Source organism: Rhincodon typus, chromosome 2, assembly GCF_021869965.1.
Source record: "Rhincodon typus isolate 14 chromosome 2, sRhiTyp1.1, whole genome shotgun sequence".
Lineage (NCBI taxonomy): Eukaryota > Metazoa > Chordata > Chondrichthyes > Orectolobiformes > Rhincodontidae > Rhincodon > Rhincodon typus.
Genome location: NC_063333.1, coordinates 12,266,740 through 12,293,669, shown reverse-complemented (window position 1 = coordinate 12,293,669; position 26,930 = coordinate 12,266,740). Strand labels below are relative to the sequence as shown.

At 41.8% G+C, this 26,930-nt stretch overlaps 1 protein-coding gene across 1 annotated transcript in view; it reads left to right on the top strand.

The window, feature by feature from the left end:
* obscnb (obscurin, cytoskeletal calmodulin and titin-interacting RhoGEF b) overlaps positions 1–26,930 on the top strand; it is a 583,513-nt gene that overhangs the window by 219,336 nt on the left and 337,247 nt on the right. The window contains exon 28 of the mRNA XM_048618408.1: positions 9,006–9,272. Coding sequence (XP_048474365.1) covers positions 9,006–9,272 — 267 coding nt within the window. The remainder of the gene's footprint in view (positions 1–9,005; positions 9,273–26,930) is intronic.

The window sequence follows — 26,930 nt, the reverse complement described above, 5'->3', positions numbered from 1 at the left end:
CTTTCTTGTTTCTTTCACAAGCAGAAATAGCTTCACCTTATCCACTCTGTCCAGCCCACTCATGATTTTGAAAATCTCAATTAGATGAAATCTCAGCCTTTTTTTGTCCAGGGAGAGCTGTCCCAACTTGTTCAATCTATCCTCATAACATGAAGTTTTTCATCCCGGTAACCATTCTAGTAAATCATGTCTGCACTCTCTTCAATTCATTTGTATCATCTCTATAATGCTTTGCTCACAACTACACACAATACTCCAGCTGAGACCTAACAAGTGACTTAAACAAGTTCAACATCACCTCCATGCAAGATGTGGTCCCACTAATGCCCTGGATAGTGGAAGTATTACATTCTGACTTCAGTGTTTAATTCTTCTCATTTAATGAGTAGGGGAGTTCAAATCTAGAGGGCATAATTTTAAAGTGAGAGGAGAAAGATTTAAAAGGGATCTGAGGGGCAACTTTTTCAGACAAAGCATGATTTGTATATGGAATGAACTGCCATGGGAAGTGTTCGATGCAAGTACTGTTATGACATTTAAAAGATGTTTGGACAGGTACATGAATAAGAAAGGTGTAGAGGGATATGGGCCAAATGTGGGCAAATGGGACTAGCTTAGTATGAGAAACATAGTGGGCATGGACGAGTTGGACTGAAGAATCTGTTTCCATGCTGTGCGACTCTATGACTCTATTCCATTAGCCTGTTTAATTATTTGCTGTAAGTGCATACTAGGTTTCTGTTACTGATTTACCAGAACACTTAAGTCTCTCTTTACCTTGGAATTCTGCAGATATTTTTTGTTTAATTAATAGCATCCTTTTTTATTCTTCCTGCCTAAAAGCACAATTTTTCACATGATGCTTGAATTGCCAGATTTTTGTCCATTCACTCAACCTATCTAAATTGGTCCTATTTGCAACATATTTTCTTCCATTTCTTTCTGTCATCTGCAAATTTAGTTACCATGCTTTTACCCCTAATCTAAATCTGTCCCTATCTCTCCCGAGTCTCTTTGACACACTCTGTCTCTTACTGCCTTTCTCCCTATTCCTCCCTTTCTTCCTCTCTTCCTGTCTTTCCCCCTCTTTTCCTAAACATCTTCTCCTCCTACACTATACATACCCCTCTGATTCAATCTTTCTTATCACTGAGTTAAGATAACATTTAATTATTCATATATATGAATCCACAAAACAGAGGATAATTATCATAATTCTCTCCAGGTATTGTACGCCATGAGGCTAGAAATGCATTTTAATACTGAGAACACTTTTTATCCTCAGCAACTAATCATTCTCAAATATTAAGTAGAGAGAATCGGGTACATTAAAGATCAACAAGGCCATGTATGTTGGAACCACAGGGTGAGATATTAAATGAGTATTTCACATCAGTATTTACTTTTTTTTATTCATTCATGGAATGAGGGCGTCACTGGCTAGGCAGCATTTATTGCCCATCCCTAATTGCTCAGAGGGCCGTTAAGAGTCATCCACATTGCTATGGGTCTGGAGTCACATGTAGGCCAGACCAGGTAAGGATGGCAGTTTCCTTCCCTCAAGGACATTAGTGAACCAGATGGGTTTTAGGGATTCATAGTCATCATTGGACTCTTAATTCCAGATATTTATTGAATTCAAATTCCACCATTTGCCATGGCGGGATTCAAACCCAGGTCCCCAGAACATTATCTGGGTCTCTGGTTTAACAGTCCAGCGATAATACCACTAGGCGATCACCTCCCCCTGTGGGGAAGATATGGAAGCTAGAGAACTTGGAGAAATAAAATAAGTGTCCATATTACAGAGGAGGTGGTGCTGGACTTCTTAAAATGCATAAAGGTGGATGAATCCCTGGGACCTGATCAGGTGTATCCCAGAACTTTGTGGGAAGTTAGGGAAGTGATTCCTGGGCCCCTTACTGAGATATTTGTATCATCGATAACCACTAGTGAGGTGCTGGAAGACTGGAAGTTGGCTAATGTGGTGCCATTTTTTAAGAGAGCTGGTAAGGAAAACCAGGGAACTATAGACCAGTGAGCCTGACGTCAGTGGTGGGTAAATTGTTGGAGCGGATTTTGAGGGACAGGATTTACAAATATTTGGAAAGGCAAGGACTGATCAGGGATCATCAACATGGCTTTGTGTGTGGGAAATTGTGTCTCTCTAACTTTATTGAGTTTCTTGAAGAATGCCAAAGAAGATTGGTGAAGGCAGAACGGTAGATGTTATCTATATTGATTTCAAGGTGTTCAATAAAATTCTGCATGGTAGACTGGTTAGCAAGGTTAGATCACATGGAATCCAGGGAGAGCTAGCCATTTGGATACAAAATTGGCTTGAAAGTAAGTGACAGGGTGGTGATAGAGGGTTGTTTTACAGATTGGAGGCCTGTGACTAGCGGTGTGCTGCAAGGATTGGTGCTGGGTCCACCAATTTTATCATTTATATAAATGATTTGGATGTGAATGTAAGAAGAATGGTTAGTAAGTTTGCAGATGACACCAAAATTGGTGGTGTAGTGGATAGTGAAAGTTATGTCAAAGTACATTGGGATCTTGATCAGATGGGCCAATGGGCAAATGGGCAGATGGGCAGATAGAGTTTAATTTAGAAAAATGTGACGTGTTGCATTTTGGTAAGGCAAATTAGAGCAGGACTTATACACTTAATGGTCGGGTCTTGGGAAGTGTTGCTGAACAAAGAGACCTTGGGTGCAAGTTCATAGCTTTTTGAACGTGGAGTCACAGGTAGAGAGGGTAGTGAAGAAAGCGCTTGGTATGCTTGCCTTTATTGGTCAGTGCATTGAGTGTAGAAGTTGCAAGGTTATGTTGCAGCTGTACTGGACATCGGTTTGGCCACTTTTGGAATTCTGCATTCAATTCTGGTCTCCCTGCTATAGGAAAGATGTTGTTAAATTTGAAAGGGTTGAGAAAAGATTTACAAGGATGTTGCAGGGGTTGAAGGGTTTGAGATTTAGGGAGAGGCTGAATAGGCTGGGGCTATTTTTGTGAAGGGCATAGATAGGGTGAATAGCAAAGGTCTTTTGCCCCGGGTGGGGGAGTCCAAAAATAGAGGGCATAGGTTTAAGGTAAGAGGGGAAAGATATAAAAGAGACCTAAGGGGCAATTTTTCGTGCAGTGTGTGGTGCGTGTATGGAATGAGCTGCCAAAGGAAGGAGGCGAGGCTGGTGCAACTACAACATTTAACAGGCATCTGTTTGGTTACATGAATAAGTAGGGTTTAGCGTGCTATGGGCCCAATGCTGGCAAATGTGACTAGATTATTTTAGGATATCTGATTGGCATGGACGAGTTGGACCAAAGGATTATTTCCATGCTGTACAACTCTATTACTCAATTAAGACAATATCCAGAAGCATGCAAAAAGCAAAATACTGCAGATGCTGACACAAGTACACAGTATGCTGGAGAAACACAGCAGGTCTGTCATCTTCAGTGAAGAGCGAAACAGAATTAGCAAAAGAAGAGTTCTGAAGATGAGCCATATCAGACAACATTTTTTTTCTCTACAGATGTTGCCAGAACTATTGAGTTTCTCCAGCATTCTGTTTGTTCCAGAGGTATGCTGCTACCTTTGAATACCGATGTACGCTTACTTTAGGCTGCATAACTGTTACATCCAAATATAAAAACCTTTCACTTGGTGTCTTTCTGGATAAATTAATGAAATTCCAAGAACATTAAAAACAAATGTTTAAGGCTTGGGCCCTAATTTATGTGTTTCTTTTAAAATAATCTTGAGCATGTCTAATATCGGTTTTACCATTGTGCTTTATGATATTTTTGTTGCATGTATTTCGTCTTTCATAAGTCATCAGAGTGTGGATCAGTAAGGAATAAGAGTGTCCCAGAAATCTGATTTTGCCAGTGACTTGTCAATTCTGTTATTTTCTGTTTCTTTGAAGACTGTTGATGTCAGAGACAGCTCAATAGTTGATCTGAGAAAGAGTGCACTCTGTCCTGGGTATTCCAACTTTCTTGTCTCAGACTATTATTGTGGTGAAGGCAAATATATTGAGTGAATTGAGGCACACTGATCTACAAACGAGGGTTAATAGGCCCCATTAAGGAGTTCTAATAAATGAAATGGATTGGCTTTCTGTATAATGTGTATGTTTTTATATACCAAAAAGCTTGTTTCAAGGTGATAAACTTGATCTGTTGTTAGCCATGTGTTAATAAGGATCTGATCTGGGGGTGGCACGGTGGTTAGCACTGCTGCCTCACAGCACTAGGGACCCGGGTTCAATTCCAGCCTCAGGTGACTGTCTGTGTGAAGTTTGCACATTCTCCCTGTGTCTGTGTGGGTTTCCTCCCACAGTCTAAAGATGTGCAGGTTAGGTGAATTGGCTATGCTAAATTGCCCATAGTGTTCAGGGAGGTGTAGATTAGGTGGGTTATAGGGGGATGGGTCTGGGTGGGATGCTCTGAGGTTCAGTATGGACTTGTTGGGCCGAAGGGCCTGTTTCCACACTGTAGGGATTCTATGATGATAATCGCACCATTCACTTAAGGGTTTGTAGACCAGGACGTTGGAGGAGGGATGTGATTCTGGATCACATGCATAGATAGTTTCTTATTTTCTCCGAGACCATTGGGTACAAACTGATCCTACGCACTCTGCTGGGTATCTTTTAGAGGGCATGCAGGATATGATTCTGAAATAATGTTAGCTTACAGAATTTCTTGGCCATGTCAGTCATGTAGACTGTTTTAACCAATCTTGACATATATTTGTTTCCTATTTTGAGTCATAGAGTTCTAGAGTCATATAACAGAGAAATAGACCTTTCGGTCTAACTTGTCCATGCCAACCAAGTTTCCCAAACTAAACTCGTCCCATTTGCCTGCATTTGGTCCATATCCTGTAAACCTTTCCTTTTCATGTACCTGACTGAATGTCATTTAAATGTTGTAACTGTACCTGTATCTACCAGTTCCTCTGGCAGTTCATTCTGCATATGAACCACCCTCTGTGTGAAAAGGCTGTCCGTCAGGTCCCTTTAAAATCTTTCTACTCTAACCTTAAATATATGCCCTCTAGTTTTGAAATGGCCCACCCTAGGGAAATGACTTTTGCTATTCACCTTATCTACGCCTGTCATGATTTTATAAGTCTCTGTAAGGTTACGCCTCAATCGCCTGCGCTCCAGTGAAAAAAGTCCCAGCCTATCCAGCCTCTCTTTATGACTCAAACCCTCCAGTCCTGGAAGCATCCTGGTAAATCTTTTCTGAACCCTCTCCAATTTAATAATATCCTTCCTATAGCATGGCGACCTGAGCTGTTCACAATACTCAAAAAGTGGCCTAACCAATGTCTTGTACAACCTCAATAAGACTTTCCAACTCCTATTCTCAGTGGTCTTAGCAATGGAGGCAAGTGTATTAAATGCTGTCTGAACCAACCTGTCTATCTTTGATGCAACTTTCAAAGTACTATGTACATGGATCCCTATGTCTCATTGTTTGACAATGCTATCTAGGTCACTACCATCAATTGTATGAATCCTGTCTTTGTTCATTTTACCAAAATGCAATACCTCGCATTTATCCAAATTTAACTCCATCAGCCAGTCCTTAGTCCATTAGCCCAGTTGATTAAGATCCCTTTGTAATCTTCGATAACCTTCTTTACTGTCGACTATGCCACTAATTTTGGTGTCATCTGTAAACTTATTAACCATGCCTCCCAAATTCTCATCTAAATCATTTATATAAATGACAACCAACAATGTACCGAGTACCAATCCTTGCGGAACACTGCTGGTGACAGGTCTCCAGTCTGAAAAACAACCCTCTACCATCACCCTCTGTCTTCTACTGTCAAGCCAATTTTGTGTCCAGTTGACAAGATCTCCTTGAATCCTATTTGATCTAAATTTGCTAATCAGTCTACCATGTGGAACCTTGTCAAAGGCTTTACTAAAGTCCATGCAGGCAATGTCTACTGCTCTGCCCTCTTCTATCTTTTTGGTTATGTCCTCAAAAAACTCAATCAAGTTTGTGAGACATGACTTTCCTTGCTAAAGCTATGCTGACTATCCCTAATTAGTTCCTGCCTCTTCTAATGCATGTAAATCCTATCTCTTAGAATCCCCTCTAACAACTTACCCACCACTAATTTGATTTGATTTATTTATTGTCATGTGTACTTCAGTACTGTGAAAAGCTTTGTTTACAAGCCATACAGACAGATCATAGTAAGCAAGGACATATAGATCATACGGTGGAAAAAGAAAGACTTAGATAGAGGCATACGGGTTATGTCGCACAGGGGCTACGCTAGGCAAGATCAACATTAGCAAGATCAGCATTATTTGAAGCTGATGTCAGACTCACAGGTCAATAGTTCCTAGGCTTCTCCTTACAGCTTTTCTTAAATAAAGCACAGCCTTAACCACCCTCCAGTCCTCTGGCAGCTCACCTGTGGCTGTGCATGATACAACTATCTCTGTTAGAGGCCCTGCAATTTCTTCCCTAGCTTCTCACAACATCCTGGGATACGATTGATCAGGTACCAGAGAATTATCTACCTTTATGTTTTTTAAGACCTCCAGCACCTCCTCTTCTGCAATGTGGACTGTTTTCAAGACATCAATATTTATTTCCTAAGTTCTCTAGCCTACACTTCTTTCTCCACAGTAAAAACTGATGTGAAATATTGATGTAGTATCTTTCCCATCTTCTGTGGTTCCAAACATAAACAACCTTGTTGACCTACCACTCCTCAGTCCACTGGCCCAATTGATCAAGTTCCCTTTGTAATCTTAGATAACTTTCTTCACTGTCGACTGTGCTCTCCCTAGTTGTTCTTTTGCTCTTGATGTACTTGTGGAACATCTTTGGATTATCCTTAACATTATCCGCCAAGACTATCTCATACCTCCTTTTTGCCTTCCCAATTTCCCTTACCCCTTATACTCTTCAAGACATTCACTTGATCTCAGTTTTCTACACCTAACATATGCCTCCTTCTTATTCTTGACCAGAGCCTCGATGCCTTTATTCATCCATTGTTCCCTACAATTACCAGCCTTACCCTTTGCTCTAACTTACTGCCTCTGAACTCTTGTTATCTCACTTTTGAAAGCCTCCTACTTGCCAGTCATCCCTTTACCTGTGAACAGTCAACTCCAATCAACTTTTCAAAGTTATTGTCTCATACCATCGAAATTTGCCTTACTCCAATTAATACCTTTAGCTTTTTTTACAAGGCCAATCCCTTCCATAACTATTTTAAAACCAATCACTGGTCCCAAAAGACACTTCCGCTAACACCTCAGTCACTTGCCCCAACTTATTTCCCAAGAGAAGGTCAAGTTTTGCTCCTTTGCTACTAGGTACATCTACATATTGATGAAGAAAATTTTCTTGAATACGTTTAACAAATTCCTCACCATCTAAGCCCTTAACACTATGGCAGTCCCAGTCTGTCAAAGCAGTTTCACCAAGTATATGATCACGTGAACTTGTTCGTGTCAACAGTGTTACAGGGAAGAAGGATTAGGAAAAGTTAAAGGCTATTTCAGTCAGTAGCATTCTGAACATTTCTCAGGCTCCAGTTTTTGACACAATGCATTTAACAATTGCATATATTTGCCCTGTAGCACATATCTGTAACTTTCATAGCATGATCCTAGCATTTGGTGTTTCTAGAAGTTTCCATTTTAAAATTGCATATGTAAATATCTGATGAATTATTTATTATTCTTTATTATCCCAGATCCTACTTATCCAGTCCAAATAACTCATCAAAACATATACACTGATACTTATTGTGAGTACCACCTAAACTAGTTTGTTTCAGGTCTTCTCAAGGCCTTGAGCCAAATATGGTTGCAAGAGCCAAATGCCAAAAGCAAGGATAGAAATGTAAGATTTCATACTTTTAAGATAAAAGTAACATTAGATTAACATAGCAGTCAGGACCCACAGAATAACAATGGTTAATGGGAGTTAGGGAGAAAATGCTGCAGCAGCTGGACTCACACAGGACGATGGATGTGGTTTTTGAGGATCAGTCATCAAAGCCTTAGGACGTGGCCACTTTTCATTTTTCAGGGAAGTGTCCTTGACCCAACCATCTTTAGCTGCTTTATCTTTCTTTTTCTGGGTAAAGAGCTGAGTTGTTCACTGGTAAGATTACACCTTGCAGCACCATTGAGAAATCCTTGCCCAACCTACGTCACTTATTGATGCCAAATAACATCATAATACATGAATGATAATGACAGTCTCCAGCATGCAAAGGCTCATCCATCTAATCCTGGCCTTTAGAGGTACCAGCATTAAATGAGACCGTAACCTATCTATATTCCTGAGGTCATTGTTGACTAGAGGCTTAATTCGATTAGCTACATGAGCATTGTAACTAAAAAAAACACAGCAAAGGATGAAATAAATAATCATTTTCTGACTCCCTCAGATACATTTTAATATCCACCAAGCCAGTTTTAGCTAATCACTTCATGCGTGAGACAGATCTTTTCAGAACTCGCACTCTGTAATTAATTGTTTATTATAGTTCAACCTCTAATACCTCAAAAACATAAATTTCGTAAGTGTTGCTGTACAAACAAGCACTGAGATGTCCTTCCCAGTTGGACATGGCATGTAACATTTTATATTATTTGCTTTTGATTTACAACTGCATAACACTTAACTTACTGTTTTGGTCTGTGCTGTAGGTCATCTTTTCTTAACAGATAACTTTCATTTTGTATTCTCCATATCATGATGAAGTGATAATGCATTCACAAGTATAAACTCATAAATATATAGCCCTGGAAAAAATGTATAGGTATGGGGAAGACTAAATCATTTAAATAATTTGTTTCTAATTATAAATAATTTTTAAAACTTCAGAAGATGTAAATTTTAAATCTTGTAAGTCAAATAAATATAAAAGTTCAGTATTTGTATAAAAGCTTAATATTTTCTTTTGTTTTTATTGTAAATGCATTACAATTTTGCCCTGCTAGCCCTTCCGGTACTTTTCAAACAAGCTCTTCAGAACAAGGAAGCTGATGAAGGTAGCACCACTACACTACGGTGTGAGCTTACTAAGCCTGATGCTCCTATAGAGTGGAGAAAGGGGATTATGGTGCTTCATCCCAGTGATAAGTATGAAATAAAGCAAGTGGGTTCTATTGCTGAACTGTCAATCTGCAATCTGAAACAAGAAGATGCTGGAGAATATATGTGTGATTCAGGTGATCAACAGACCACAGCTTTGCTTAAAGTGAAAGGTATGGAAAAACATTTTTATAATAATAATAATTTATTCAGAATACACAAATAGAACACTTCACTTTTATGTCACCTTGCTTTAACTATTAACAAGCAGATTTATGTGTTTTTGTTCTATTTAAATGTAATTGTAAACTTTTTGTGCCTTGCTTACCTCCACTGTCTAATTTCCAAAGTTTCCCAGATATCTGATGTGCATTCACAAAATAAACCTTCACCACTTCTTTATTGCTATTTAAATTCCTACCCAATAATATCTCTGTTGCCACAAAAACTAAGTTGCTGGAAAAGCTCAGCAGGTCCGGCAGCATCTGTGGAGGAGAAAACAGAGTTAACGTTTCGGGTCCGGTGACCCTTCCTCAGAAATGGTTTTTATATCTGTTGCCTGTTGATCCTGAATTCTTTTTTCTTATTTTTGATTTAATTTGTTACCTACAAGTGTAGATTTGCCTGAAACCCATAAATTCAATTGTAATGGCTGTTTTATAGTGCCGAACAGGTGCCAGGATGTAGCATGAGCATACATGTTCATACTCCACACTGGAATTGCACACTTATATGAAACTACCATGAGCCTTATTCAGTTTGGGTCTAATGCCAGTTTCAGGCTCCTTTGCAAAATTTAAGAGACAACAAGGTGCAGGGCTGGATGAACACAGCAGGCCAAGCAGCATCATAACCCCACCTTTGCAAAATTTATCTTTATTTGACACATCTTACATACTTTGGTTAGTTTTCTCAGGGTCAAAGCAGTCAAACTTGCAATTCTTAAATGGAAGCTCTGAAGACTGAAAAGTTAGACTTTTTTTTAAATTTGGAGGCAAGAGGAGTAGGAGGGCACTTACCAAATTCATATTAAAACACTGCCTGCAGCCACTCACTCAGCTGCTGAATTGTTCCCTTTCGTCTAGAGGTGCCTGCTGATTTACACTAGCTGCTGATGTTGCCACACCTTGATTTTCCAATCCTTATGTGTTCAAAATCTTCCTAAGCTTCAAATCTTTTTTCTGTCTTTATGCCCTCTTACAATCAATGTTCCTTTTAAAATGCATTTTTTTTGGTGCAATTCCCTTTAAAATTTTTTCCCACAGCCACAGAAACACAGTATTTATTAAGCAACAAGGCCTGTGTGCAACTTGCAGACGTTTATAGCACAGTAAGATGCCATTGGCACATCATGTTCAAGCTGGTCAACAAAAATCTGACGATACAAGTCCTATTTTCCAACTCTTGGCCCATTGCTGTAGAGACAACACAAGTGAATATCTAATTACTGCTTAAATATTACAAGAATCTCTAACTCGACCACTTTTTCAGACAATGAATTCCAGACTCCAAACACCCTATGGGTGAAAACAGTTCTCCTCAATTCTGTCTTAGTCTTTATCTCTTAACTTAAATTTATATCCCCATGTTATTGACCTGTCTACTAATGGGAAGAGTGCCCTCCTATCCACCGTATCCATGCCCCTCATAATGCTAAATGCCTATATCAGATTCCTTCTCAATCTTCGCTGCTCCAAGCAAAACAATACCAACCTGTTATATTTTTGCTCATAGCTCAGAACCTCCTGTCCAGGTATTATCTTAATAAATTTCTTCTGACCCTCTAGTGCAATCACATCTTTCCTATAATGTACCAGAGCTGCACTCAATACTCCAGTTGTGGCCTAACCCTCATTTTATGCACTTCCAGCATAACCTTCCTTCTCGTATTCTGTACCTTAGTTAATAAACAACAACAACAAAAACAAAGTTGTTGGAAAAGCTCAGCAGGTCTGATAGCATCTGTGAAGGATAAAACAGAGCTAACGTTTCGGGTCCGGTGACCCTTAGTTAATAAAGACAGATATCCCATGTGCCTTCTTAACTATCTTTTCTGCCTGCCCTGCTACTTTCAGCAATTTGTGGATATGCAAACCAAGGACCTCTGATCTTCAGGACCTTACTGGATTTTACCATTCATTGTATAATCCCTCCCTTTCAGCTCAGAGCTGATAATAAGCTGAAACAGCATTAACTGCTAGGTAGGCTGCTAACAAGGGAGTATACAGCTAAGAATGCTTCACCTTTAGCGATCCTAAAGCTATCCTGTAGAATGGAGGAGCAGGGGCAGAGTTTTTAGAGTACCAGCATGTTCATCGTTGATGTTGTGATGATGTTAGTGGTAGTATTTGGTAGTAACAGTCTTTGCTTCTCCCTTGGTCTGATGTATGGGCACTCCTGATGTTTGCCCAAGAAGATGGTGGCTCAATCCTCTTCATCCTCTCATCCTGTCTCTCCCGCCGATCCCTGTTGATATACCTTATTTTGGGGCTGACAATCTGTGCTGTATCCACATGTCTAAACCCTCTCGGCCAATGTTCATGGGCAGCTACTCATAATGCCAAGATGGCCATTGTCCCCTTTCCCACCTCCATTTGAAGGTTAAATTTCATTCCTTCTAAGAGCAAAAATGTCCTAATTCTTCCAAACACTGTGTTAATAATACAGCAGTGTGGGTCCTGATAAATATTTTGTTTATAGTTACCGCTCTTACACAGTTAAATGAAATTCCATGTTACATAGGAAATAAAATGGAATACGCAAATAACTCAGTTTTAAAGGGGATCCTGATTTCGAAGAAGTGAGGGATTTAAATGTTCTTCACCAAGAGTGGTGCAGCAGCCCTAGTACTGGCAGAATTGGCCTGGTTCTGAGGACATATGTTCTAGACTGTATCTTCAGCAGGTGATGTAAGAGCCAATAAGAGGGAAAAGGATACTTAACCTCATCCTCAGTAATACACCTGCCACAGACACGCCTGTCCAATACAGCATTGGTAGAAGTGGCCACAGCACTGTCTTTGTGGAGATGAAGGCCCATCGTCTCACTGAGGATATCATCCATCATGTTGTGTGATTGAAAACATCTAGCAACTCAAAGCGAGGAGCTGTGAGACATGATGGGTGGCAGCTGCAGAATTGTAGTAAAACATAATACACAGCCTCAGGGCCCATCATATACCTATCAAGCTGATCAATCCTGGTTCTATGAAGAATGCAGAAGAGCATTCCAGGAATATCATCAGGCAGACTTAAATGTAAGATCCAACCTAGTTAACCTACAACATATAACTACTTGTGTGCCAGACAGCAAAAGCACCAGGAGATAGACAGAATTAAGAGATTCCACAACCAATGGATCAGATCTAAGGTCTGCAGTCCTGCCCCAAATAGTTATGAATGGTGGAGGAGGAGGCTTCGCATATATTCTCATCCTTGATAATGGGAGAGCCCAACACTTTAGTGCATAAGATAAGACTGAAGGATTTTCAATAATTTTCAGTCAGAATTATGGAGTAGCTGATCCATCTCAGTTTCCTCCAGAGATCACCAAGCATCACAGCTGCCAGTCTTCAGCCAATTTGATTTACCGCACATGATATCAAGCATTGGCTGAAAGATTGGACACTTGAAAGGCCAGGAGCCCTGACAATGTTCCAGTAGTAGTATAGAAGACTTTGCTATAGAATTATGCCTGTCCCGGCCAGGCCTCCTGTATAGCTACAACAGTCATTTACTTGATGATGTGGAAATTTGCTGAGGAATGTCCTGTACATAGCAAATAGGCCAAATCCAACCTGAACAACCACCCCATCAGCCATCAATAAAGTGATGGAAGGTATCATCAATGGTACTATCAAGCAGCACTTGCTATGTAATAACCTGCTTGCTGATGCCCAGTTTGGGTTCCACCAGGGTCACCCAGCTCCTGACTTCATTACTGCCTTGGTAGAAACATGGACAGGAGAGCTGAATTACAGAGGTGAGCTGGCAGTGACTGTCTTTGACATCAAGGCTGCCTTTCACTGAGTGTGCCTTCATGAAACTGTAGCTAAACTGGAGGCAATGGAAATTGGGATAACTCTGCTGATGGGAATCATACCTGGCACAAAGGAAAATGGTTGTGGTTTTTGGAGGTCAATCATCTCAGCTCCAGAACATCTCTGCAGGAGTTCCTCAGGTTATATATTTTCTAATCAACCTATTCAGAAATGTTACGACACACCTAAAGTCCTAGGCTCAACCACCTTCAGCTGCTTCATAAATAATTTTCTTCCAAAGATAAGGTGAGAATTTTGCTGATGATTGCACTATTCTCAGCACTAATTGTGACTCCTCAGACACTGAAACAGTCAGTACCAAGATCTGTACAATATCTAGGCTTTTGGGATGACAATATCAAGCAACATTCACGCCAAAGAATTGCCAGGAAATGATGTAAAGACGATATCTTTTTGTTTTTCTGTATTTTTGGTTGTGGACTGAAATGGGAAATGACAGTTTTAAAAACCAAGGAGTACGGAAAGGAATATTGCACTTTCTAAAACTGATACTCATTGTAAGCGCTGTTTACACTGCTGTATGTTCAACCAGAAGGGGAGGATGCTTCCAGATGAGCTGGAGCCAGGATGTGATTACAGCCCTCACAGATTTTATATTATTTTTATCTTCTTAATTTTGATTGGGAACTGTGAATTAGGGCCCATGAGCTAAAGATGACATTTGGACTGTGATAGCAGTGGTATTAAAACAAAAACAGATCAAACAAGCTTTTGCTTATTTGTGAGGCCAGGCCTGGATCCTAATTGCAGGTTGGTTCCTGATCAAGGTTCTGTAGCCACATTGTCACCAGGGAAGAGCATTATGTATAAATAGATAGCAGAAGATGATTAGTAACAAAGTTAGTACCTGGGAATTGATTCCAGCAAATCTGGAAAAGACCTTATGCTCAAGCAGGTGGTAGATGTTGAATGGTAACTGGGGTGGTGGTGGTGGTGGTGGTAATTGGGACTTTGTAAGGTATGATTTCTTGAGTATGACAGCGTCAGACTCTGTGAGACAGCTGTGCCGATTTTGGCTCTAACACTCAGATGTTAGTGAGGAGGACTTTGAAGGGTCGAAAGGGCTGTTTCTGCTGTTGTTTTTTCCGGTGCCTTACTTGATGCCAGATTGTCCGTGTGGTTTGATTTCTTCCTTGAGACTTAGTAGTGATTGATACAACTGTGTGGATGAGAGCAGAGGCTGTAGGGAGTATGAGCCAGCTGACCATAGCACCATGGAGCAAATAACATTCAAGAGGGGAGAGAAAAACGAAATTTAATTGTAATTGGGGATAGTGTAGTCAGGGGAATAGATACTACTTTGTGGCCAGGATCAGGAGTTCCGAAGGCTGTGTTGCCTGCCTGGAGCCCGGGTTCAGGACATCTCATCTGGACTACAGAGGGACTCGAAATGGGAGGGGAAAGATTCAGTTGCCATGGTCCACATGGGTACCAACGATAAAGGTAGAATGAGGAAAGAAGTTCTGCTGAGAGAATATCAGCAGATAGGGGCTAAATTAGAAAGCAGAGCCAAAAAAAAATCTCCAGATTATGAACAGAGCCACTAACTAGTTGGTACAGGATCAACAAGAATAAAGAGGTAATTGCTTGGCTCAAAGATTGATGTGGGTGAATTGGGCTTGAATTCATGGGACATTGGCACCAATACTGGGGAAGGAGGGAGCTGGTCCATTGGAACAGGCTCCATCTGAATCATGCTGGAACCAGAGTCATGGTGAATCATATAATTAAGGGCTGTAGAAATGGCTTTAAACTAAATAGTGGAGTAGGTTCAATTGCATGGAAAATTAGAAAATCGAAGGAGAGAAGATAGCATTCCACATTAGTGAGCTAATTATTATCAAAACATCAAAGGAAAGGACAGAATGTGTGAAGGTCATGTTGCACCAAGGAATCATAAAAGTATCAGGAAATGTTATAGTGGAACAAACTTCAAGGGGAGGCAATGGCCTAGTGGTATTATTGCTGGACTGTTAATCCAGAGACCCAGATAACGTTCTGGGGACCCAGAATCCGGCCATAGCAGGTGGGGAAATTTGAATTCAATCAACATCTGGAAGTTAGAATCTAATGATAACCATGAATTCATTGTCAATTGACGGAAAAACCCATTTTGTTCACTAATGCCCTTTAGGGAAGGAAACTGCCATCCTTACCTTGTTTGGCCTACATGTGACTCCACGCCCACAGCAATGTGGTTGACTCTTGAATGCCCTTAGAGCAATTAGGGATGGATAATAAATTCTGCCTAGCCAGCGATACCTTCATTCCGTGAATGAATAAAAAACAAACAAACTTAAAGATTATATATCTTGATGCATGAAACATTTGGAATAAGGTAGATGAACTGACATGCAAATCAAGATAAATGAATATGACCTCATTCCCATTGCAGAAATACGGTTACAAGGAGATCAAACCTGGGAATTTAGTATTCTACAATATTTGAGCTTTCAGAGAGACAGGTGGGATGGAAAAGGTGGTGGGGTAGCGCTGTGAGTGAAAGGTGAAATAAGGATAGTCATGAGAGATGGTCTACACTCAGATGTTAGAGTCCATTTGGGTGGAGATAAAAAGTAGCAGGGGAAAGAAAGCAATGGTAAGGGGAAAAAAAACAAAATGGTGGATGGTAGAGGATCCTGGCTGTAAGGCTGCTCCTTTTGCTGAGGTTTTTTCAGTGCTGGAGCTGATTTCCTCACTTTCTTGCAGCAGCAATTACTGTTTTTATAAATTTTGCGTTGTTTTTGGAACTTTTAAACATCATCAAAAACAACAAACTATAAACAGGAGCAAAGAGAGAGAGCAGGAGATAAAGCTTTGGGAGAGTGGCCCCATGGAGAGGTCAGAGAATGGCTCTAAAGATCAACAGGAACACATCAAAAGAATCAAGCAGTGAACTTTCACAGCTGACTGACTGTGAAATTACAAACCCCTCTGAAGACCAGTCAAAGGAAAACAGACAGTACAGTGCAGTTTCACAGCGGACCTTGGGAGACCTCATTATTGGAACTGCACACAGCAGCTGGGAGTGATCAGTGATTTCAGAGTCTGATCAGTCAAGTATTTGATTTTAAGACTTAGAAAATTTATAAATCTCAATCTGATTTTTTTGTAAATCTATAATTGTGAGTATGGTGAGGTTTTTTATGTTTTACTTAGGCTTGTCTCTTGATTAAATTTTTAATATAGAGGATAGATATTAAGTTATCCCAGAGCAGTGTTTTTGAGCAGTAAGACTGTGCTAACACCGAGTTTTTGAGCAAGTGTGTTGTGATTGTGTTTTGGTTATATTCTGAGTCTGTAAATTGTTTAAGGTGCAGGATGGCTTATAGTAGAGTGATGTGCTCTTCCTGTCGGATGTGAAAGGTTAGGGAGAATTTCATTGTTCCTGGAGATTATGTCTGCAGGAAGTGCATTTGGATGCAAATCCTATTGAATCGCATGGATCAGTTGGAACCGCAGTTAGAGGCAATGAGGAATTTTTAAGAACCGGGGGTGTGATGGATAGCAGTTTCAGGAAGTTAGAAAAACTGCAGATACAGTCAGGTAGATGGGTTAACGTGAGAAAAGTTAGAAGTAGTTAGGTAGTTCAGGAGTCTCCTGAAGCTATCCCCATCTCAAACACGTATGCTGTTTTGGATAATGTCAGGGGTAGTGGTCTCTCAGGGGTATATGGCACTGACAGCCAGGTTTCTCGTACCGACACTGGCTCTACTGTAATGAGGGGTATGCTGAGTTCCAAATGATCGATGTGAAAGGATACTCTCTTGTCAGGGGCCCAGACAGACATTTCTGTGGCTGACAGCAAGACATCAGAATGGTGTGTTGCTTCCCTGGTGCCAGGGTCAGAGATGTCTGGGAGAGGGCATAGAGTATTCTCAAAGGGGAGAGGAATGTTATTGTACTTGTTGGTACCAGTGACATAGGAAGAGAAAGGGATGAGTTTCTCAGAGAGAACATAGAAAATTAGGCAGGAGGTTAAAAAGTAGGTCCTCGAGGGTAGTAATATCTGGATTACTCTCAGTGCTGTGTGCTAGTGAGAATAGAAATACGATAGGGCAGATGAATGCATGCTGAGGACCTGGTGTGTGGGGCAGGGATTCACATTTTTGGATCATTGGGATTTCTTCTGGGGTAGAAGTGACCTGTATAAGAAGAATGGGTTGCACCTGAATTGGAAGGAGACCAATATCCTGGCAGGGAGATTTGCTAGTGCTACTTGGGAGGCTGTAAGCTAGGAAGGGGAGAAGTGGGACCCAATGAGATAGTGAGAATAGAGATCAGTCTGAGACTGATACCATAGAGAAGAAGAGCAAGTTAAATAGTCAAGGCAGGCAAGAGCAAGACAGAGAACAATAACTTATACATTAAACTGCATTTATTTCAATGCAAGGGGCCTGACAGGTAAGGCAGATGAACTCACGACATGCTTGGGAACATGGGACTGGGATATTGTACCAAGACAGAAAGTTTGCTCAGGGAAGGTAGCACCTCAGGACTGGCAGCATAATGTTCCAGGGTACAGATGCTATAGAAAGGGTAGAAAGGGGGACAGTAGAGGAGGGGGAGTGGTGATTTTGGTTAAGGTTTTTGGTTTATAGCTGTACTTAGGGAGGATATTCCTGGGAGAATGTCAAGTTTGTTTTTCTTATTCATTAACGGGATGAGGACATTGATGGCTGAGCCAGCATTTATTGTCCATCCCTAATTGCCCAGAGGGCAGTGCAGAGTCAACCATATTTGCTGTGGGTCTGGAGTCACATGTAGGCCAGACCAGGTAAGGATGGCAGTGATATTAGGATATTAGTGAACCAGATGGGTTTTTCCCTGACAAACGACAATGGATTCATGGTCATCATTAGATTCTTAATTCCAGATATTTTTATTGAATTCAAATTCCACCATCTGCCATGGCGGGATTTAAACCCAGGTTCCCAGAACATTATCTGGGTCTCTGGATTAACAGTCCAGCGATAATACCACTAGGCCTCCCTATATTGCCTCCCCTATATGGGTGAAACTGAGAAATAGAAAAGGGTTATTGGGATTGTACTATTGTCACCCAATAGTCAGAGGGAAATTGAGAAGCAAATATGTAAGGAGATCTTAGATGTCTGTAAGAATAATAGGGTTGTAATGGTAGGCGATTTTAACTTTACAAACATAGACTGGGACTGCCATAGTGTTAAGAGCTTGGATGGAGAGGAATTTGTTGTGGGTGCAAAATAATTTTCTTAATCAGTATGTGGATGTACCTACTAGAGATGGAGCAAAACTTGACCTTCTCTTGGGAAATAAGGCAGGGCAAGTGACTGAGGTGTCAGTGGGGGAGCACTTTGGGGCCAGTGATCATAATTCTAATTGTTTTTAAAAATTGTGGAAAAGGATAGACTTAATCTAACAGTTAATGTTCTGAATTGGAGTAAGGCCAAGTTTGATGGTATGAGGCAAGAACTTTCAAAAGTTGATTGGGTGGAGTATTTGCAGATAAATGGATGGGTGGAAAGTGGGAGGCATTTTAAAATTAGATAATGAGGGTTCACAGACAGTATGTACCTGTTAGTATGAAGGGCAAGCTTGGGAAGGGTAGGGAATGCTGGACGACTAGAGAAATTGAGGCTCTGGACAAGAAAAAGGAGGAAACATATGTCAAGTATAGACAGCTGGGATCAAGTGAATCCCTCGAGGAGTATAAGGCCAGTAGGAGTGTACTTAAAAGGGAAATCAGGAGAGCAAAATGGGGACTTGAGATATCTTTGGCAATAGGGTTAAGGAGAATCCAAAGAGATTCTACAAATACATTAAAGGAAAAAAAGTAACTAGGGATATAAGGCCATCTATGTGTGGAACGACAAGAGATGGGTGAGATATTGAACAAGGATTTCGTGTCAGTATTTACTGTGGAGAAGGATGTGGAAGCTAGAGAACTTGGGAAAATAAATCGTAATATCTTGAAAAGTATCAATATTACAGAAGAGGAGGTGCTAGACTCCTTAGGAGGCATACTTTTAAGGTGAGAGGAGAAAGATTTAAAAGGGACTTGAGGGGCAACTTTATCACACAGGGGATAGTGCATGTATGGAATGAGCTGCAACAGGAAGTGGTGGAGGTGGGTATGATTCCAACATTTAAAAGTCATCTGGATGGATACATGAATAGGAAGGGTTTTGAGGGATATGGGCCAAATGCTGGCAAATGGCAATGTGGAGGCAATGGCCTAATGATATTATTGCTAGGCTATTAATCCAGAAACTCAGCTAACATTCTGGAGACCTGGGTTCAAATCCCGCCATACAGATGGTAGAATTTGAATTCAATAAAGAATCTAGAATTAAAGGTCTAATGAGGACAATAATACCATTGCCAATTGTCAGAAAAACCCATCCGGTTCACTGATGTCCTATAGGGAAGGAAATCTGACATCCTTACCTGGTCTGGACTATATGTGACTCCAGACCCACAGCAATGTGGTTGATTTTTAACTGTCCCCTGGGCAATGAGGGATGGGCAAAAATGCTGGCTCAGCCAGAGACACCCATGTCCCATGACTGGATTTTAAAAAAAAGGTACTAGATCAGTTTAGGGTATCTGGTCGGCATGGAGAAGTTGGACGAAAGGGTCTGGTTTTGTGTTGTATAGCTGTTAGACTCCATGAGTAGCATACAGACCCCAAACAATAGCTGCTGGATAAGAAAGGCTATAAATCAACAAATAATTGAGCATAGAACTGTATAGCACAGGAAAGGTCCCTTTGGCCCACGATGTTGTGCTGAACATGACGCCACATTAAACTAGTCCCTTCTGCCAGCCCAAGGTCCATATTCCTTTCATATCCACGTGCTTATCTAAAAGTCCCTTAAATTCCCCCAACATATCTGCCTCCACCACCATCTCTGGCAGCATGTTCCAGACTCCTACCAATCTCTGTGTAACAAACTTGCTCCTCACATCTCCTTTGAACTTTCCCCATCTCACCTTAAATACATGTCCCCTAGTATTAGATATTTCAACTCTGGGAAAAAGATTCTGACTGTCAAACCTATCTATGCATTTCATAATTTTATAGACTTCTATCAAGTCTCCCCTCAGCCTCCACCGCTCCAGAGAAAACAACCCAAGTGTTTCTAGCCTCTTCTTGTAGCTCATACTGTCAAATCCAGGCAGCATCTTTGTAAACCTGTTCTGCACCCTCTCCAAAGCTTCCGTATCCTTCCTGTAATGTGGCAGCCAGAATTGAACACAATAGGAGCATGTAAAAAGAATAAGGCAATAATTATCAGTGACATAAACCTTCATGTGGTTTGGGTTGATCAAAATAGAAGGGGTATTCACGACAACAACTCTTGGATTGGGTAATGAGGCAGTTCTAATAAATGACCTTGGAGTAAAAGGTTTCCTAGGAAGTAGTGATCATAAAGTGACAGAATTTAATATTCAGTTCGTGATTGAGAAATTTGAGTGTGAAACAGCTCTGTTTTTAATAAAGGGAATTACAATGAAATGAGGATAGATTTGGCTAAAGTGAATTGGACAGATAGATTAGTAGGAATGGCAAGAAGCAAGCAAGGAGGTAATGCATATCTCTCAGCAAAACTACATCCCAGTAAGGAGGAAAGATTCTAACAGAGGGGAAATCAATCATGGCTAACCAAGGAAGTATTAAGTTGAAAGAAAAAGCATATAAGAAGGCAAAAGTCAGTGATAGCCCTAAAGGCTGGGATAAATTCAGAATCCAGCAAAGGACGACTAAAAAGATAATAGAGAGAAGGTAAACTATGAGGCAAGAAAGTGAGGAATATGAAAACTGACAATAAAAGCTTGTTCAAATATATAAAAAGGAAGAGAGAGATCAATAGCAAACCTTGGCCCCCAAGGAAATGAATCTGGGGAGACAGTTATTGGAAACAGCAGAATAGTTATACTGATATTTTGCATGTCTTTATTGTGGAAGATACTTAAAATCAATACAATTAAGAATACCACTAATACTAAATAACATGGGGAAGCAATTAAATACCACCATCATGACTAGAGAAACTTTATTCATCATTAGGCAAACTAATGGGGCTGAAGACAGATACATCCTCTGGCCTTGATGGTTCACACCTAGGATTCTAAAAGAGGTAGCTACAAAGATAGTGTGCATTGATTATTATTTTTCAAAAATCCTTGCATTTTGCCGAAGTACTGGTAGATTGGCAGTTTTCCAATGTGACATCCTATTCAAGAAGGGAAGGAAGCAAAAAGTGGGTAACTATAGGCTTATTAGCCTAACATCTAATGTTGGTAAAGTATTGCAAACAATTATTAAGGAAACAACTGCAGAACATTCAGAAAATGACAATTTAATCAAGCAGAATCAGCGTGGCTCCACGAAAGTGAAACCATGTCTGACTAATTTATTAGAAGTTTATTAGATAGAGGGGAGTAGTAGATATGTAGTATTTAGACTTTCAGAAGATGTTTGAAAAGGTAACCCCACAAAAGGTTAAGTCAAAAGATAGGAACACATGGTTTTGGAGGTAGTATATTGGCATAGATAGAGAATTGGCTAATGGGCAGGATACTGTGAGCGGGAATAAGGCTTTCTTTTTCAGGTTGGAGACCTATGACCAGTGGGATTCCACAGAGATTAATACTGGGATGGTATCTGTTTATAATATATATCAATGACTTGCAGGAAGGAAGCGAATCTACTATAGCCAAATTTGCAGACAATACAAAAATAGGTGAGAACGCAGGTTCCGAGAGGGATGCAAACAGTTTACAGAGAAATATTGATAGGTTAACTAAATGGGCAAAAAGTTGACAAATGGAATGTAATGTGGGAAGATGTTCAGTTGTGCATTTTGGAAGAGAGATCAAAAGAATAGAATATTGCTTAAATGGAGCAAACTTGCGGAATGCTGCAACACAAAGAGAGTCGGGTACTTATCCATGAAACACAGAAAGCTAGCATAGATAGCAAGAACAGCAGATGCTGGAGTCAATACAGCAGGCCAGGCAGCATCAGAGGAGCAGGAAAGTTGACTTTTGTAAATGATTTGGATGTACGAGTGGAAGGGTGGATTAGTAAGTTCGTGGACGATATGAAGGGGTCAAGTTGTGGATAGTGCGGAGGGCTGTTCTCGGTTACAAAGGGACATTGATAGGATGCAGAGTTGGGATGAGAAGTGGCAGATGGAGTTTAACCCTGAAAAGTGTGAGGTGATTCATTTTGGAAGGACAAACTTGAAAGCAGAATACAGGGTTAACGGAAAGATTCTTGGCAGTGTGGAGGAGCAGAGGGATCTTGTGGTTCATGTCCACAGTTCCCTGAAAGCTGCCACCAAGGTGGATAGAGTTGTTCAGAAGGCGTATGGTGTGTTAGCTTTCATTAATAAAGGGATTGAGTTCAAGAGCCGTGAAGTTATGCTCCAGCTATACAAAAGTCTGGTTCGGCCACATGTGGAGTATTGTGTCCAGTTCTGGTCGCCTCGTTTCAGGAAAGATGTGGAAGTGTTGGAAAAGGTGCAGAGAAGATTTACCAGGATGTTGCCTGGAATGGAGGGAAGGTCTTACGAGGAAAGGTTGAGAGAGCTAGGGCTTTTCTCTTTAGAACGACGAAGGATGAGAGGTGACTTGATAGAGGTGTACAAAATGATCAGAGGTATAAATAGAGTAGACAGCCAGAGACTTTTTCCTAGGGTGGAGGTAGCTATTATGAGCGGGCATAGTTTTAAAGTGAGTGGAGGTAGATATAGGAGAGATGTCAGAGGTTCTTTACTCAGAGAGTGGTCGGGGCGTGGATGCATTGCCGGAGCGGGTAGTGGAGTCGGCCTCATTAGTGGCATTTAAGCGGCTATTTGATAGGTGTATGGATGATAGTATAAGGTAGGGGTGGAGGTTAGATAGATCTTAGGTTTAGGATAAAAGTTTGGCACAACATCGTGAGCTGAAGGGCCTGTACTGTTCTATGTTCTATGTTTCGAATTGGGACCCTTCTTCAGAAATGGGGAGGGGGAATGGAGGTCGGAAATAGAGAGAGGATAAGTGGGGCTAGGGAAGGTAGATAGGATGGTGATAGGTGAGTGCAGGTAGTGAGTGGTGGGGATTGGTCGGTGGGTTGATTAGGGTAGATAGGTGGGAGAGATTGGGGCAGACAGGTTGAGTCAGGTCAAGGAGGCGGGGATGAGAGGGCGGGTTGGACATGGGATGAGGCCGGGGGTGAGGAGACTTTAAAACTGGTGAATTCCATGGCCATTGGGCTGTAGGCTCCCGATGTGGAATATGAGGTGTTGCTCCTCCAGTTTGTGGGTGGTATCGTTGTGACACTGGAGGAGGGCCAGGGTGTGGGGGGGGGAATTAAAATGGTTGGCGACCGGAAGGCATTGACGTTTGTTGTGTGCAGAGTGCAGATGCTCTATGAAACGGTCCCTGAGTCTACGTTTGATCTCACCAATGTAGAGGAGGCCACATTGGGAGCAGCAGATACAGTAGATCATTATGACAGATGTACAGGTGAACCCCTGTCTGATATGAAAGGTTTGTTTTGAGCCTTGAATGGAAGTGAGGGGGGCGATGTAGGGGCAGGTGTAGCACTTCCTGTGGTTACAGGGAAAGGTGCCGGATGATCAGGGGTTAGTGGGGAGTGTGGTGCAGACGAGGAGTTGTGGAGTTAGCGGTCCCTACGAAAGACAAATAGGGGTGGGGAGGGAAATATCTCTTTTGTTGTGGGGTCGGATTGTAGGTGGCGGATGTGGTGGAGAATGATTTGCTGGATGCGGAGGTTGGTGGGGTGATATGTGAGGACAAGGGGATTCTGTCTTTATTTTTGTTAGGGGGAGGGGTCATGGGGGCAGAAGTGCGGGAATTGCAAGAGATGCGGTTGAGGGCATTTTTGACCACCAGAGGGGGGATGTTACATTCCTTGAAATAGGAGGACATCTGGGATGTTTGCGAGTGGAATGCTTCATCTTGTGAGCAGACGCGGTGGAGGCAGAGAAATTGGGAGTAGGGGATCACATTCTTGCAGGAGGGTGGGTGAGAGGAGGTGTAGTCCAGGTAGCTGTGGGAGTCGGTGGACTTGAAATAGATGACAGTTTTGAGGCAGTCACCAGAGATGGACATGGAGGGATCCAGGAAGGAGAAGGAGGTAACGGAGATGTCCAGGTGAATTTGATATTGGGGTGATAGGTGTTAGTAAAGTTGATGAACTGCTTAAGCTCCTCATGGGAGCACGAGGCAGCACCAAGACAGTCATCAGTGTTATGGAGGAAGAGGTGGGGCATAGTTCCAGTGTCACAGTGGAAAAGGGACTGTTCCACGTATCTTACGAAGAGGCAGGCATAGCTTGGGCCCACATGGGTGCCCATGGCCACCCCCTTCGTCTGTAGGAAGTGGGAGGCATTAAAGGACAGGTTGTTCAGGGTAAGGACAAGTTCTGTTAAGTGGATGAAGGCGTTGGTGGAGGGAGACTGGTTGGGCCTATGGGAGAGGAAGAAGTGGAGATACAAGTGTACAGGGCTTGGATGTCCATAGTGAAGATGAGGTGTTGGGGGCGAGCGAATTGGAAGTCTTGGAGGAGGTGGAGGGTGCGGGTGGTGTCCCGGACATTGGTGGGGTGTTCCTGGACCAGGAGGGACAAAACAGAGTCAAGGTAAGTGGAGATGAGTTCAGTGAGGCAGGAGCAGGCAGAGACAATGGGTCGGCTGGGGCAGCCAGGTTTGTGGATTTAGGGCAGGAGATAGAAATAGGTGATAGTTCAGGGGTGGGGTCACAATTGGGGGGGCGTCGGTATGAAGAGGTGTCAGAGTGTTGGCGCCAGGCCTCGGCTATGTAAAGGTCAGTGCGCAATACCACTACGGCACCTCCTCTTATCTGCGGGTTTGACAGTGATGTTAGAGTTGGAGTGGAGGGAACGGAGTGTTGTGTGTTCCGTGGGTGAGAGGTTGGAGTGAGTGAGTCCGGTGGAGAAATTGAGGCGATTGATGTCACAATGGCAGTTGGAAGTGAAGAGATTGAGGGAGGACAGGAGGCTGTGGGGTGGTGTCCAGGAGGATGAGGTTTGTTGGAGGTCAGGAAGCTAAATGGAATAGAGTCACAGAGTGATACAGCATGGAAACAGGCCCTTCAGCCCAAACTGGTCCATGCTGACAATGTGCACACTCAGCTAGTTCCAGTTGTCTGCATTTGGTCCATATCCCTCTAAACCCTTCCCATCCATATACCTATTCAAATGTGTTTTAAATGTTGCTATTGTACCTGCCTCAACCACTTTGTCTGGCAGCCCATTCCATATACGCATCTCTCTCTGTGTGAAGAAGTTGCTCCTCGGGTCCTTCTTAAATCTTTCCCCTCTCACCTTAAACCTATGCCCTCTAGTTTTCAATTCCCCACCCCTGGGAAAAGTACTATATGCATTCATTCTATCTATACCCCTCTTGATTTTATACACCTCAATCAGGTCCTGCCTCATTTTCCTATGTTCCAAGCAATAAAGTCCTATCCTGGCTAACTTCTCCCGATAACTCAGGCCGACTAATCCTGGCAAGATCCTCGTAAATTTTGTTTGCACATTTTCCAGTTTAACTATGTCTTTCCTATAACAGGATAACCAAAACTGTACACAATACTCCAAGTACGGAACCCAATGACTTATACAGCTGTGACATAATGTCCCAACTCCTAGACCAATCAAGGCCAGCATGTTAAATGTTTTCCTCACCACCTTGTCTACCTGTGATTCCGCTTTCAACGAACTATGTACTTGTACTCCTCGGTCCCTCTGTTCCACAACACTTCTAGAACCTTACCATTTACTGTGTAAGTTCTACCTTCGTTTGACTTTGCAAAGAGCAGCACCTCACACTTATCTGCATTGAATTGCATTTGCCAATCCTCAGCCCACATCCCCATCTGATCAAGATCCCTCTGTAATTTTTGATGACGTTCTTCGCTATCAAAACTTCCTAATTTTGTATCATCCGCAAACTTGCTAATCATGCCTTATACATTCACATCCAGATCATTTATGTAAATAATAAATAACAAAGGTCCTAGCACTGACCCCTGTGGCACAACACTAGTCACAGGCCTCCAGTCTGAGAAACAGCCTTCAACTATCACCTTCTGCTTCCTACCATTGAGCCAATTTTGAATCCAATCAGCGAGCTCTCCCTGAAACCCATGAAACCTAACCTACATGAATAGTCTGATGTGCGGGACCTTGTCAAAGGCCTTACTAAAATCTATACAGACAACACCCACTGTCCTACCCTCATCCATCCTCTTGGTTACATATTCAAAAAACTCTGGATGATTTATCAAACATGACTTCCCACGTGCAAATCCATACTGACTGTCCCTAATCAGACCTTGACTATCCAAATGTTGGTTGATCCTGTCCCTCAGTATCCTCTCCAACAACTTGCCTACCACTGATGTTAGGCTTATCGGTCTGTAGTTCCCTGGCTTGTCTTTGCTACCTTTTCCTAAACAATGGAACAAAATTAGCCACCCTCCAGTCTTCCGGAACATCACCAGTGGCTAAAGATGAAGTAAAAATCTCTGCAAGAGCCTCTGCAATTTCTTCCCTAGCCTCCCACAGTGTCCGAGGATCAGGCCAAGAGGATTTATCCACCTTAATGCACTTTAAGGCTGCAGACACCTCCTCTCTGGTAATATGTATGAATGTTGAGCTGGAGGAACACAGCAGGCCAGGCAGCATCAGAGAAGCAGGAAAACTGACGTTTTGGGTCGGGACCCTACTTCAGAAATGGGGAGGGCGAGG